This window comes from Apodemus sylvaticus, chromosome 5 (genome assembly GCF_947179515.1).
Source record: "Apodemus sylvaticus chromosome 5, mApoSyl1.1, whole genome shotgun sequence".
In the NCBI taxonomy this organism is placed as follows: domain Eukaryota; kingdom Metazoa; phylum Chordata; class Mammalia; order Rodentia; family Muridae; genus Apodemus; species Apodemus sylvaticus.
In genome coordinates, this window is record NC_067476.1 from 102,508,514 (window position 1) to 102,524,273 (window position 15,760).

Sequence of the window (15,760 nt, forward strand, 5' to 3'; positions counted from 1 at the left end):
AGATTCTATTCATGTTTAGGGTGTTTGTTTGTCTTTTGAGATATTCTCATTATATGCCCAGGATAGCCTCAGCTAGCCAAGTGCTAAGATAACAGGTGTTTGCCACCATGATCAGCTTGGCTTTTGCTTTTGTCTTCCTGGTGGTGGTGGTAGTGATGGTGGTGGTGATCCATGTTTCTTTCTCCTCTTCCTTTCTTTTTCCTCCTCGTTTTTTCCTCCTCTTCATCTTGCCTCTCTGACTCCCCTATTTCCACCCCCACCCTTGTGTGTGTAGCAGAAATGGGGAGAAGAGCACTGGAGATCAAACCTGGGGTCTTAATGATAATAATAATAATAATAATGATGCAAGTCTTCTACCACTAGACTGGCTACCTTTCTGATTTAGACTCTGATGATTAAAGTAATTGAACGCTAATACTGTAGAAAATAATAAAATGCACATTATATTGGATGTGGTGATACATGCCTGCAAATGTAGCACATAGGGGGTAGAGAGGCTGCATGATCAGGAAATGACTGCCACTCCCAGCTTCTTAATGAGTTTGAGGTCAGCCTGGGTTACGTGAAACAGTGCCAACAAAACAAAATAAAACAAAACAAAAAGACAAGAAACCCCAAAAAGTGTGAGAACATTTATTCCTGTTCTGTGAATTTGGAGCAATTGCTAAAACATGGTATTTCATACTCGTAGTCTTTTATTATTTTAAAATATTCTTTATATTAGTGACGGTGTATGCATATCCTTGAGTGTCATGCCTATGTGCAGAGGCTAGAGGTTGGAACCTTCTTCTTTTTTCTCTCAGTCTTATTCTTTGAGACAGGGTATCTTCACTGAAGCTGGAGCTCACTGATTGGCTAGGCTAACCAGTGGGCTTCAGAGAGTCTTTTCCTTCATTCTAAACACCACCAGGAGTTACAGAAAAGTGGCACTATACCCAGCTTTTACATGGATACTGGGATAAACCAGCTTTTCATGATTACACAGCATGTACTGTAGCTACTGAGTACTTCCTCCAGCCACTCATCATTGTCATCATTTTTTTCTTATATGTTTAATTTCCTTTAAAAATTTTAGAAGCAACATAACTGGGTTTTATTTTTAATGTATAGGAGGCTCTTGATATTCATGCAGTTGATGGGACAACAGAAGAACCTTCTAGTCTTCAGACCACAACAACAAATGATCCAGGTATTATCTAACAGTATAAATTTTGATGTATTTGCTGTTGGGTTGTAGTGGTGAAGTGTGGAATATTTATTCTGCTGTACATTATTTCATCACTGTTTTGTGAGTAGGTTGCAGAACAAGAATTTTCCAGTTGGAAAAGGAATTAATAGAAGATTTGAAGTCTTTGAGGCATAAGCAGGTGATACATCCTGCTCTTCAAGAAGGTACTAGTTTCAAAATGTGGACAAGCCAGTTTGTCTTTCGTACATTTGCCTTCCTCTTTTCTTTCCTACCCCTTTATGCTTATTTCTCCCTTCATTTTCTCTTGCCCTTCCATCTTTGCTTTCATTTCAGTACCTGTCAATTAACAGTTTTTTAATTTTTTCCACTTCTAAAGTTCTTTTCAATTTTAAAAACACATCTAGGTCTTCTAGCAGTTTGTATACAAAGAATATGTATCACAGTAAAAAACAGTGTTTTCTCTTCAAAATGGGAACATTTTGCATCTATTAAAACTCTGGCTACTTTTTTTTCCTTTGAGAGTTGGCCACTACTTTTATTTCTTAAATAACATGTAAGGACACACACACACACACACACACACACACACACAGTCACTCACATAATACTTGGGGCTGAAGAGATGGCTTAGTAGATGAAGTGTGCTTGATGTGAAGTATATGAATACCTTACATTAATCCCTAGCACACACATAAAATACCAGGTATAGCAGTACATGCCTGTAGTCTTGTTGCTAGGAGAAAAAGAGACAGGTTCCCTGGTTCTCGCTGTCCAATCAGTTTAGCCAAACTCTTTGCCTCCCCTTTAATTCAGTGAAATGTTTTCCTAAAATATTGTCTCTTAATTTATAAGTAATTTTCATTTTAGGTTCATTGATAATAACTGGAGAATTAATGACTATGATCAGGTCAGAAACTCCATCTGTAGCAAATTTTTAATTAGAGGCTCTAGCAGGCCTCTGAACTAAATAAAGCTAAATAATAAAGTTTTGAGCTAAATAATAAAAAAATTGGATTTTGCTTTATTTATTTATGCTGCTTAAAGAATTACTACAAACTTGGTAAGCTAAAACAAAATATATTTGTATTTTATATTTTTCTATGTATTTGCAATCTGAGCATGGCTTAATTGTATCCTTTGGTTAGGTTCTCACAAGGCTGTAACAAAGATTTTGATGAAGCAATTGGCAAGGCATGCTTTTCTCTTCATTATTTGCTTGAGACTATTTTGCTCCTATTCTCCCTTTAGCTTAGCTTATTGACAGACTTTATTTCCGTGCAGCTTTAGTATTTTGCCCTCATTCAGGGGTAGGTAATATGTAATACCATAACATAGGGATTTAAGTGAAGCAAGCTGTTAGTGATTACTGAATAATTTGTACTTTTACAATTTTTTTTTCAATAACTCTTTGAGCTTTTTTTATTTTTTTTTTTTTTTAAGAAAGAAGGGAGATAATATGGATGGTGGTCCTTTTTTCTTGTAGTGGGCTTAAAACTGAATTCGGTGGATCCAACAATGAGCATTGATCTTAAATACTTGGGAGTACAATTGCCTTTGACTCCAGCCACCAGCTTTCCCCTATGGAATGTTACAGGAGGAACCAACCCTGCCTCACCTGGTGAGTATGTAGATAGCATTTGTATAAGTGAACATTATTTTCCTTCTTTAATGTTTAGGTTATTTGTAGTATAAATTTTAAAACATTACTTTTATTTTCCAGTTTAGGATATTTAGAGAGTAAATCTTTCATTTCTTGACATAGAATTAATACATAGATGTATTCATAGTAGAGAAAGAGTAATTTGACTGGCTAGAACTTTGGTCATTTATTTTGCTTTTTCTTTTATAGATGCTGGATTTCCTTTTGTTTCTAGGACAGGGAAGACCAACGACTTTACCAAGATCAAGGGATGGAGAGGAAAATTTCAGAATGCTTCTGCATCTAGGAATGAAGGTAACTAGATGTTTGGTTTTGATTGTTTTTTATTTTTTATTTTTTTCTTGTTTTGATAGTACCACAAGAGACTTGAGAAGGTTCAGAGAAGTCCCAACAGCTTTTCCAGCACGTTCCTCCTCAGACAAGCCCAGCTCCTTTTCTGTTTTCAAATGCGGTCTCATTGAGTGTGGAAAGCTGGCCTTGAGCTTTCAGACCTCCTGCTCGCTCCCCACGTGTTGGAATTGCAGGCATATGCCACTAAGCCTGGCTGGTCATTAGTGTTTGTTTTACTTTTAAAGTCTATGTATGTTTTGAAAAATGTAGTCTTGTCCTGGGTAGTAGCACTTGTCTTTTATCCCAATACTTGGGATAGTTTTTGGTTTGTGCCCTTCTGACTACATGTATATTACTTTTCATGCAGAATTTTTTTTAAAGGAATCTAACTTTTCTAAGTTGACTGTTGATGTTAGATGTATCTTTTTCTTTCCTTCTGACTACATGCATATTACTTTTCATGCAGAATTTTTTTTTAAAGGAATCTAACTTTTCTATGTTGACTGTTGATGTTAGATGTATCTTTTTCTTTCTCTGCCACTTGGGAGGCAGAGGCAGGTGTATTTCTGTGAGTTTGAGTCTATTCTGTGTACTTAGCAAGTTCCAGACCAGCCAGTGTTACATAGTGAGGTGAGACCCTCTTTCAAATCAAGTTAGTCTCATTGAACCACTTATCCTTTTCATCTCTCTAAACTGAACTAAAACCAGTGGATTGCTGGTGTTTGTTTTCTCCTTAGCCACACCCGGGGCTCCACTCCTGTCCAGTAATCCTTGCAGCTTTAAAATGGTTTTCTTTTGTTATACTTAATTACAAAAGCATCGTCAAGATTATATACCTTCAGAGTTGTCTAATAGTTCTGATAGTCTGATAGTTCACAATAATATTTGTAACCCAAAGCTTTTAATTGGAAATATGAACCTATTTGTCTGCTTTTCCTTTCTCACTGGATTTGTTTGCTACTTATATCCTAAGTAGCTTGGTTTACCATTTGTCCACTAGAAGTCTTCTTTACCTTTGAGTTTATATATAGTCTTTTTTGGTTTGGTTTTGGTTTTTTAGAGATAGGGTTTCTCTGTGTAGCCCTGGCTGTCCTGGAACTTACTCTGTAGACCAGGATGGCTTCGAACTCAGAAATCCTCCTGCTTCTGCCTCCCAAGTGCTGGGATTACAGGCTTGCTCCACCACTACCCAGCGAGTTTGTATATATTCTTACAACAATATATTTAAATCTTTACTGACTTTTCCTTTTCCTAAAACTAGGATGTTGGTAGGTATGGTGATATGCCATTATAGTTCAGTCACTTGGGAGGTCAACAGAAGCAAAGGAAGATTGTAAGAAGTCTGGCCTAGTTCCTACATAGCCAGATTCAAGACATCCAGGGCTACTTAGTGAGAATTTTATTTCAAACAAAACAAAACCAAATAAATGTGAACCCTTACAGGTTATGCTCTCCTTTTATGGCTTCTTCTCTTTCCTTGCATCATGTTTCAGACTCCATGTTTCAAGTCTCTTAAATAATCCCTTGGCCTTCTGTTGGTTTTTCTATTTCTCTTGCTGTTACATTTTTACTCATCACTGGTTACTATAGTTAGGTGAAAAGGTTTGATGGCTTGTATCTGAGACACTGTCTTCATTTTGCTTGGTTTTCTATTTTTTCTTCTTTCTGAATAGGAACAGTTGAGAGAAGTTTCAATAGCATATAGTTCAATATTCCTGACCCTGTAGAAAGTTCTTAGAGAGCAAAGACCCTTCAAGGTTTAAATGTTTTGTATTTTCTTATTTTCTAGGTGGAAATTCAGAGTCTTCACTGAAAAACCGTTCTGCTTTCTGTAGTGATAAGCTAGATGAGTACTTGGAAAATGAAGGCAAATTGATGGAAACAAGCATGGGTTTCTCTTCAAATGCTCCCACATCTCCAGTAGTGTACCAGCTACCCACCAAGAGTACCAGCTATGTTCGAACTCTTGATAGTGTACTAAAGAAGCAATCTACCATTTCCCCTTCTACCTCTCACTCTGGGAAGCCTCGTTCTGTAACCACTGCTTCTCGAAAAACAAAGGCTCAGAACAAACAGACAACACTCAGTGGCCGAACTAAATCATCTTATAAGTCTATTTTACCATACCCTGTCTCACCAAAGCAGAAAAACTCTAATGTGAGCCCCGGAGATAAAATTACCAAGAATTCCTTAAGTTTGACTTCAGATAATCAGGTGACTAACTTGGTTGTGCCATCTGTAGATGAAAGTGCATTTCCAAAGCAGATTAGTTTGCGGCAGGCCCAGCAGCAGCACCTTCAGCAGCAAGGAACTCGCCCTCCAGGCTTGTCGAAATCTCAAGTAAAGCTTATGGACCTGGAAGACTGTGCGCTCTGGGAAGGAAAACCAAGGACCTATATTACTGAAGAGCGAGCAGATGTCTCCTTGACAACTCTGCTTACTGCTCAAGTAAGTATTTGCTATTTTCTGTAGGCATTAGTACTTAGTTAAAAATTAAACATTGATACTTTGGGAAGTGGATAAGTTAGGGTTTAGCATTTCAATTACCTAGGTAACAATTAATGGGATCGCTTCAGAGGATGTCTTCACTTACTTTCTATGAACTAATGTTTTGAGTCTAGCTCTCTTCTGCCAGTAAAGGGAAACACAGTGAATAAATGAATGAATGAATGTAAAATTCTCTACTGAATTGCTTGCTATCTAAGCATGAGGGCTTGAGTTAAGATTCCTAGCACTGACATACACACCAGGTGTGATGCCTATAACTCCAGTACTTGGGATTGGGGACAAAGATAGGTAGATTTTGTTGGCTAGCCAATCTAGCCAAAATGTTGAGGTTCAGTTTTGGTGAGAGACTATATAAAAAAACAATGTAAGTTAAGCATGGTGGTACATGCTTTATTTTTTATCATCGTCATCATTGAGACAGTTTCACTATGTTGTTCTGAAACTCACTTTATAGACCATGTTCTCCTTGAATTCAGAGACATCTGCCTGTCTTGTCTCTCAAATGCTGGGGTTAAGGGTGTGGGATACAAACAACACTTGGCTTGGCATACGTGTTTAATCCCAGTACTCAGGAGACAGAAGTCTGTTCTAGGCCAGCCTGATCTACATAGTGAATGCCAGGGTAGCCAAGCTACATGGTAAGACTCTGTCTCAGACAAATAGAAACAGGTAGAAAATCATAAAGATGCCGGCCCCTGATCCCTGGACTTCACATGTATATCCATGGGGTGGCATAGTTACACAGTTATGTATGCTTACATTGTGCATATGCTACAGAGAAATAAATACCAAAAATAAAATAAGATAAAATAAAATTCTGGGGCTAGGAAGCTGGCTTAGTGAGTAAACATGCTTTGTGCATAAACCTTGTGACTTGAGTTCAATCCCCAGAAACAATGCATAATTTTGTCTTCTGACTGTCTTCTGTGCTGTGACATATATACCCTTATATATCATGCACACACAGTAAAAAAATAAAATTCTATACTGAATTGTAGAGCTGAAGATCATGAGATGTTGGTAGTAAATGCTTTTCTGTAATTGTGTGTGTGGTGTATGCATGTATGGGTGTGTGTTTCTATGCATGATCATACATACACGTGTGCTGATATATGTACATCTGGGCATGCATATGTGCTTGTAGGTAAAAGTTCATGTCACATGTCCCTCTCCCCATAATCTTTGGAAATAGGATCTCTTCTTGAAACGAGCTAGTTTAGCTAGCCAGCTGGCCCGAGGGATCCCCATCTCTGCCTCGGAAGTACTGAGAGCCTTGGTGGCTCTCTTGCCTGCCTAGCTTTTATGTAAATTCTAGGAATCTGTATTCTGGTCTTAAATGCTTGAATGTCAGTGCTTTATCCACTGAGTCAACTCCTAGCTTGTGTCCTGTATTTTCTAGTCATTATAAAGATTCAAGCATGTATGATTTTCTTTTATTTTTATTGTTTACTTGGGATATTTTGTATAAAATAGTAGTAATTATTTTGCATTTTGCAGAATATATGCTGCCGGACAGTTACTACTAGGCTGTTCTACGCTAGGCAATATGAGCTTGCTTGTCTTCCAGGAAATCTATGAAACAGTTTGACCTATGCACCTTGGGCTCATCAGTCCCTTCAGAAGAACATTATATGTGGTTTCCATTGAGTAAATAATCTGTATTTGGTATTTTTGCTCTTAATGAGAAATCTCCTTTGCTAATGCATCAGAGTGGCAGCTTGCTTACTCAGAGCCCTAATGATATGTATGTCTGACCTTTGAATCTGTGGAGTCTTGTGTTAATACTAATAATTAGAAGGTAGATCAGTTTGTGACACTTAAGTTGTTGGTAGAATTGGGATGATTTAGTAAAATTTTAATGTTCTCCTTTAACTTTAGGCATCTCTCAAAACTAAACCTATCCACACAATCATAAGGAAACGAGCTCCGCCATGCAACAATGACTTCTGTCGCCTGGGCTGTGTGTGTTCCAGTCTAGCTTTGGAGAAGCGCCAGCCTGCTCACTGCCGCCGACCAGACTGCATGTTTGGTTGCACTTGTTTGAAAAGAAAAGTTGTGTTGGTTAAAGGGGGATCTAAAACAAAGCATTTCCATAAGAAGGCTGCTAATCGAGAGCCATTATTTTATGATACACTGGGAGAGGAAGGAAGGGAAGGAGGAGGAGTCAGAGAAGATGAGGAACAATTGAAGGAGAAAAAGAAGAGAAAGAAGCTTGAATACAGTGAGTATTAGTTGACTTAAAACTTATTATTTTTCTTTGTAAAAGTATACTTTTTATATGTATATTTACTTTTTTTTGTCAATGTACATAGAGAGGCCAGTGGTTGAAATCATTTATTTTTTCCTCACTTTTTCCACTTGTTTAAAAAAAAGTTTTTAGCCAGGCGGTGGTGGCGCACACCTTTAATCCCAGCACTTGGGAGGCTTAGGCAGGTGGATTTCTGAGTTCAAGGCCAGCCTGGTCTACAGAGTGAGTTCCAGGACAGCCAGGGCTACACAGAGAAACCCTGTCTCGAAAAAAACAAACAAACAAAAAAGTTTTTAACATTACACTTATTTATTTTGTATGTGTGTAAATGTGGGGGGTGGGGGTCAGAGAACAACTTGAAGGAGTCATTTCTCTCCCTTTACCATGTGGGTCCTGGGAATCGAACTTGTGTTGTCAGGTTTGCTGGCAAGTTCCTGATGGGTTGAGTCATCTCACTGGCCCTCTGAATTTTGTGCGTGTGTGTGTGTGTGTGTGTGTGTGTGTGTGTGTGTGTGTGTGAGAGAGAGAGAGAGAGAGAGAGAGAGAGAGAGAGAGAGAGAGAGAGAGAAATCTCTAGAGTGTGTGTGTTTGTGTGTGCTCACTCTTTGTCCTCTTTCTCAGCACTGAGGACTAAACCCAAGACCCTATGCCTGCTAGCTAAAGCACTCTACAATTGAACTAAATCTTTAATCCCCTCTAAATGTTTTTATTTTTTTAACCTCTGTGTGTGTGTGTGTGTGTGTGTGTGTGGTTCCTACCCAGCTTTTTTGTAGGGTCTAAGGACTCAAACACTGGTCTTAAATGCTTGAATGGGAGCACTTTATCCACTGAGTCATCTCCCTAACCCTGTGCTGTGTATTCACTATACATTTCTCCAACTGTGCTAGCTCCCACTAACCTTAGCATGAAGGATGCTGAGAAAGGATAGCTGAGTTCAAGGCTAGCCTAGTTAATAGAGATAGATACTTTGTCTCAGTTGTTTCCCCACTGAAAGAAAAGCATAAAATGTCATCTAATAAAAAGGAGATTTTACCCAGCCAGGTAGAAAAACATCTCTGAATATTAACTACATTGCTAGACTGGACAGTAGTATCTTTAAAATAGAAAATAAAAATTTCTGATAAGAATATATTTTAAAATGTATTAGATTTATTTTAAAAAGACCAACCATGTGTCAGAACTTGGGTGATGTTCATGAGTAAATGATGTAAGCCACAATCAGTGAAAACCAAGAAGACTAAGACTAAGAAGGCAAAACAAGGAAATTCAGTAACCAAGTCAGTAAACATTGTGCTAAAAATTTGAGCAATTAGTAAAAGTGAAGTGAAATCTGTTCCAATCTGAACAACTAGAATAGATGCAGTGATATACATTTCCTCTTAAAAGGGTTATTTGTATACATTCTGTAAAAATTAATCACATAAGCATGATTTTGATGATGGTTGATAGGCTTTGTGGTTTTTAGAATGTAGTGACTTATATACAAACCAGTGAAGACTTAAACATGATTGTAGAACAGGAATCAGTAACATAAACCCAATGGTTGTGTGAAAATGTTAGAGCTGACAAGGTAGAAGTGGGAAAAGTTAAGATGCCTACCTCCTTCCATCCTAGTGACTCCTTAGCTTCCACTAAATCATGACAATCATCACTAAAATTACAAATAGTTAAAATTAATTATTGGATTTGAGTTCAAAGTCAACCTGGTCTACAGAGTGAGTTCCAGGACAACCAGGGCTATACAGAGAAACCCTGTCCCAAAAAACAAAACTAAACTAAACTAAACAAAAATTAGTTACCAGTAGGGACTATGACAGTGGATCTCCAGTGGAAAACTTATTTTTCTTTTGCTTATTTCTTTGTAAGATTTTAAGTTTTACATGTTTATTATAGCTAGAATATAAATTAAAACTTTCTATTCTCACTGCATGAAATCTAGACTTTTATCATTAATTTCTTTCTGAAATTATGATAGACTTAAAGGATTTATATAGTTAAAAAACTCATTAGTCCATTGGTATGGAGGAAAACTAACAATCATCAGACACCTTGTGGGATACCATATAAATTTTGTAATCTTATGCTGAGGACACTGTTATTCCTTTTGCAAATAGATGTTTAATCTCAAGTTTACTATCCAAGATTATATAGTTTTTCTGACAAGACTCTCAGTGTGAAATCTAAAGTATGGTTTCTTGAATTTTATATTATCTTTTGACTTTCACTATCACCTGTTTATCCTTTGGTTTGTCAAAAAATATGGTTGTGTAAATAGCCTGTGGCTATTTGCTGTGGGCAATATCATGCATAATAAGAATTTTTTCAAGTCCTTTTAAAATTTTCTTGGAGATAGAACACATACTTAAGTAACAATCTGTAGTGAAGATTACAATGATTGATCCATATATTCATTCTGATTAGGGAAAAAAAAATTAGGAGCAGAGGTGACTAAACTATAGGCATCCAAAGGATAGCAACAGATTAATGTTATGAACAATTCCTTGCTGATAACAATTTAGAGGACAACAATCCACCCGATTGGTGGCGCACGCCTTTAATCCCAGCACTTGGGAGGCAGAGGCAGGTAGATTTCTGAGTTCGAGGCCAGCCTGGTCTACAGAGTGAGTTCCAGGACAGCCAGGGCTATACAGAGAAACCCTGTCTCAAAAAAAAAAAAAAAACCAAAAAAAACCAACAACAACAAAAAGATGACAACAATCCAATTCATTGGGAGACATGAAATTCATAGATAAGTAGAAGAACCAATGGGAACAGTTGTGTATGCCAGTAATCTTGTCACTCAGTAGACTAAGGTTGAATATCTAGAGTTCAAGGCCAGTATGGGCTACATGGTGAGACCCAACCCTATCTCAGAAAAATATAATTTTTTCTTGTTGAATTATGCTGATAGTAAAAGCACCTGTAATAATCATCAGGTTCATATCCCTTTACTATTAAATCCTGTAACATACAGAGGGAATAAATAACACTCATATGTAAAACTGTCCTGTAAAGTTGTCTCATTCTAGGAAGCCACACTCATGTTTAACTGACACATTGACCTTACAAGAAAATGTATATCAGTATCTCTTATGAGTATAGATTCTAAACACAATTTAACGGAATAAATCTAACTATGTATTGAAAGCTTATGTAGCATGTCTAAGTAGACAAGATTGCATCCCAGGAATCTGAATTTGGATTAACATTTGGAAATCAATCTACAGTCAGTAATGGCCATGCACATCTATAGTCCTGGCATTTAGGAGACAGAGGTGGGTATCTCTCTATGAGTTTGAGGCTAATCAGATTTACATAGCTCTAGGCTACATAGTGAGACTGTCTCATGGAAGGGCAGGGGGAGGGAGAAGGAGAGAGGGAGAGTAGGAATCAATATAAATTTATCAATATCCAGAATAGACTTTTTAGAAGCTGTATAATCCTCTCAGTGAGCATGTTTCAAGAATTGGCAAAAGCCAGCTTGGTATAGTGGCACACACCTTTATTCCCAGAGCTTGGGAAATAAGCATGTGGACCTCTGTGAATTTGAGATCAGTCTGGTCTACATCATGAGTTCCACCACACCCAGAGCTATGCAGTGAGACCTGTTTCAAATATATATATATATATAAAAAAAAAGAATTGGCAAATTTTATTTTGGGAACATTAGAAACAGACCCTTTTATCTGTTTGCTAATGATCTGTGAAACACTTCATAATGTATTAATCATGAAAGAACAAGCTAGTACTCGTTTTCCCTCAAAGAGAGAATAAGGATATGTTGACTGTTACTTCTGCAACTGGGCAGTTGTGGTTCTCCTCACCTTTGTTCCTAGAACTCGGAAGGCAGAGGCAGGCAAACTCTTGAGTTTGAGGCTAGCTTGGTCTACACAACAAGTTCCAAGACAGCCAGGATTATACTGAGAAACCCTGTCTTAATAAAGATTTATCATTCGTGTCTGCATTACATTGCATTGAATAGGTAAGTGCATTGCCATGACCTGTAGTATCACCTTGAGGTGTGGGAGGGAGTATTACTCAAGTCTCGGAGTTAGACCAACCTGGGTAACAGTTACAACTTTTTCTAGAAAAACTACACACTGAAGATCCTAGCTAGTGTATTGAGTATGTAAGGTATCCAGATAGGAAAGGAAGAAGTAAAATGAACTTTTTTTATATAGAGAAAAATCCTAGGTCAGCTACAGCAAGGTGCTAGAAGTATGAATTTAGTGAGACCACAGAATATATCATTAGCATAAATAATGTATAAGCAACAGATTGTTGAAAGTTGAAATAAAAATTCTCATTTAAAATAACATCTAAGGATTGGTGGAATTGTTTAGCCAGTAAAGTATTTGCTGCCAAGCCTGATGACCAGAGTTTGATCCCTGGAATCCACATGATAGAATCTACTCCCAAAAGTTGTCCTCTGACTTATACACATGTTCTGTTTTACATGGGTGTGCCCCACCCCGATTTTAAAATAATAGCTAACGAGATGAGGCATGATAAGTTTAACAGAAATGCCTAAGATGTATGTACATGTATACATACTTTGTTTTTATTCTTAGCTATTCTCTTGGTTGGAGAATAGGTACTTGATGAATATTTGATTAACAGATGAATAAATTATTGCATAGGAAGGCAACTAAGTCTTTTAGGGAGCATCTGATTGCTAGAAGTTACTCTCTTTTGTGAAGGAGCATATCTTGTTTTGGCATTGCTCAGTGCTGAACTTATATATTGCCAAAAGCACCTTAAAATCTTTGCCTTATCTTCTGTTAAGCTGTATGTGAAGCAGAACCTGAGCAGCCTGTTCGACATTACCCACTGTGGGTGAAAGTAGAAGGTGAAGTAGATCCAGAGCCGGTTTATATACCAACCCCTTCTGTCATTGAACCTATAAAACCATTGGTGTTGCCTCAGCCGGATGTATCTTCTACTACCATGAAGGGCAAACTAACCCCTGGAATTAAACCAGCACGAGCATATACTCCCAAACCCAATCCTGTGGTAAGCCTGTTTGTTGTTGTTGTTGTTGCTGTTGTTGTTTTTATTGTAAGTTCCATAAGCCATTTGTAAAGGTGATAGATTTAAAGTAGAGCTTTTGTCAAGGTAGTGTATTTGTAAGGCCTTTTCTCTCTGGCTCAATTAGTTTATTTGCTCTCACTTTAACAATGTGATAAAAATGAAGATTCATAGTAGTAATTGAAAATAGCCAAGTTTTTCAAGTTCATAGAAAGTGAACTTTTTCATAGTTTGTTTTATATTTTTGTGTATGTGTGTTTGCCATATGTATATGCCCTCAGAGCTGAAATGTGGTTGTGGGATTCCCTGGCTCTTAAGTCAGATACAGTTGGGAGGCAGAGGCAGAGGTGGATTTCTGAGTTCAAGAGTTATAGCCTGGCCTGCTATTGAAAGTTCCAGGATAGCAAGGGCTACACAGAGAGATCCTATATTAAAAAACAAACAAAACAAAAACCCAACTTCTGTAATGGAAAGAAAAATTAAATTCTTCCTTGGGATTTCAGTGTAAGTTTTTTTCTTCTATCATTATAATGGTCAATTTTGCTTTTTGAAACTTAATAGATACGAGAAGAGGACAAAGATCCAGTCTATTTGTACTTTGAAAGTATGATGACTTGTGCCCGAGTTCGAGTGTATGAACGAAAGAAAGAGGAACAGAAACTGTCTCCACCCCTGTCTCCATCCTCATCATTTCAGCCGCAGAGTTCCTGTTACTCTAGTCCTGACAACCATGTTACAAAGGTGAACTGCTTGTTTTGTAATAACCTTTTAATTTCCAGTTCCCTGTGGCTGGTATTAGAATTTGTATTACTATCACCATAATCTTGTGTTTCCTATAATGTATAAATAAGCCCATTTCTCCTCATTTTTATTTAAGTAATCTATCAGTGTTTGTTACTAAAATCCTGATAATGTATCATGTAAGTTATTTTCTAAGTAACTCAGTCATTAAGAATGTTGGCCGGTTGTGGTGGTGCATGCCGGTAGGATTTGCTGAAGGAGGCAGAGGCAGGAGGATCACGAGTTTGAGGCCAGCCTGGGCTACACATTTTTAGGCCAGGCAATGGTGGCGCACGCCTGTAATCCCAGCATTCTGGGAGGCAGAGGCAGGTGGATTTCTGAGTTCCAGGCCAGCCTGGTCTACAGAGTGAGTTCCAGGACAGCCAGAACTATACAGAGAAACCCTGTCTCGAAAAAACCAAATCCAAAAAAACAAAAAACAAACAAAAAAAGAATGTTGAAGGTCAGAAGACTACATTTTCTTTATCTACTTTTGAGGGGGGCAGGATTCTGTAATATGATATTAATACAACTGGGCAGGTGTAAAGTTGTGGATTATTTTATTAATTAATGTCCTCTTTGTAGATAATATGTTTTTAATTAATTTCTGTATTGCTTCCTTCTTTAGGAACTTGATTCTGAACAGACTTTAAAGCAACTCATTTGTGACTTGGAGGATGATTCTGATAAATCACAAGGTCAGAATAAAAACTAGATATTAACAGTTATTAGCAGTTATATAATTCTGAGTTATTTAGTGGCAAAAACTTTTAAACCACTAATCCATAATATGACACTGTGCTTTTTCTAACCTCTGCAAAAAATAGAGCAAGCAGAAGTATTTTCTCATCATTTGCTTTAATATCCATAGAAGGTCTGCCTGTGTTGATTAGGTATTTTATTTTCTCTTTCTCTCTCTCTCTTTTTTTTTTTTTTTTTTTGATTTGTTTTTTTTCAAGACAGGGTTTCTCTGTATAGCCCTGGCTGTCCTAGAGCTCACTCTGTAGACCAGGCTGGCCTCAAACTCAGAAATTCGCCTGCCTCTGCCTCCCAGAGTGCTGGGATTACAGGCGTGCACTACTACCGCCCGGCTAAATTTTCTCTTTGTAAGCCTCAAGGATACGGAAATTATTAGCTATACCTTAGGTCTTCTGTAGCCACCACCATTGGGTGTGTAAAGGGAGAAGAATAACTGTCACTGATAATCTAGAAGTCTCTACTGCCGTAATTTCTGTGAAGAGATTATAGAAAGCACCAAGCAGTAGCACTCTTCTTATAATGACATAGTTATGTAGTAAATAAAAATTTTTTGTCTTACATTTAAGAAAGTAGAGGAGGCTGCTTGAGACCATGTCCATTCTGGGGATGATTGATCTGGAGCCTTATCCTTGACACAACTCCAGCACATTGGTTGAGAAGCTCTACTATAAAAATTTGGTGCTTTATAAAATTTGCATATTGTCAGTGTCTCCTGCCACCATGATTAGGAATATATTGGGAACCCGAGTCATCAGCGAAGCAACCATATCTAGAGGCATAACAGAGTTTGTAGTAGAAACTAGTTATAGAATGTGTCATAAATGGTTTTTTTTTTTGTTTTTTAATTACATTTGTTTATTTGATGTGTGTGAGGGCAGTGGGCAAGTACATGATTGCCATGGTGCACACACACACATCACAGGGCAGCTTGCAGGAGTGTGTTCTCGCCTTCCGTCATACAGGTCCAGGGACTGAACTCAGACTAGCAGGCTTAGTCACAAGTGCTATCTCACCATCATTGTTTTGTTTTTGTAAACAAAAACATACCTTTTTTTACTATTTAGTGTTGTCTTTACATGTTTCAAAGCAGGCTTATCAAGTATTTGTGTTTGGCTTGTTTGGATATCAGAACCCCAACTCCTTTCTCTGTTTGTTTCCTCCTCTCTTTCCCCTTCTCTTTACTTTCAATATATGAGAGCTCTATCTGCATGTACACCTGCATGCCAGAGAAGGCATCAGATCCCATTATAGATGGTTG

General features: G+C 37.6%; 1 protein-coding gene across 11 annotated transcripts in view; it reads left to right on the top strand.

Moving 5' to 3' along the window:
• Window positions 1–15,760, top strand: part of Mga (MAX dimerization protein MGA) — an 81,220-nt gene that overhangs the window by 34,968 nt on the left and 30,492 nt on the right. For all 11 annotated transcript variants that reach the window (XM_052183293.1, XM_052183291.1, XM_052183299.1 and 8 more), the window contains exons 4-12: window positions 1,111–1,189; window positions 1,297–1,392; window positions 2,673–2,807; window positions 3,039–3,143; window positions 4,969–5,627; window positions 7,566–7,908; window positions 12,722–12,948; window positions 13,525–13,704; window positions 14,372–14,441. In XM_052183293.1, the coding sequence (XP_052039253.1) occupies window positions 1,111–1,189; window positions 1,297–1,392; window positions 2,673–2,807; window positions 3,039–3,143; window positions 4,969–5,627; window positions 7,566–7,908; window positions 12,722–12,948; window positions 13,525–13,704; window positions 14,372–14,441 (1,894 nt within the window). The remainder of the gene's footprint in view (window positions 1–1,110; window positions 1,190–1,296; window positions 1,393–2,672; window positions 2,808–3,038; window positions 3,144–4,968; window positions 5,628–7,565; window positions 7,909–12,721; window positions 12,949–13,524; window positions 13,705–14,371; window positions 14,442–15,760) is intronic.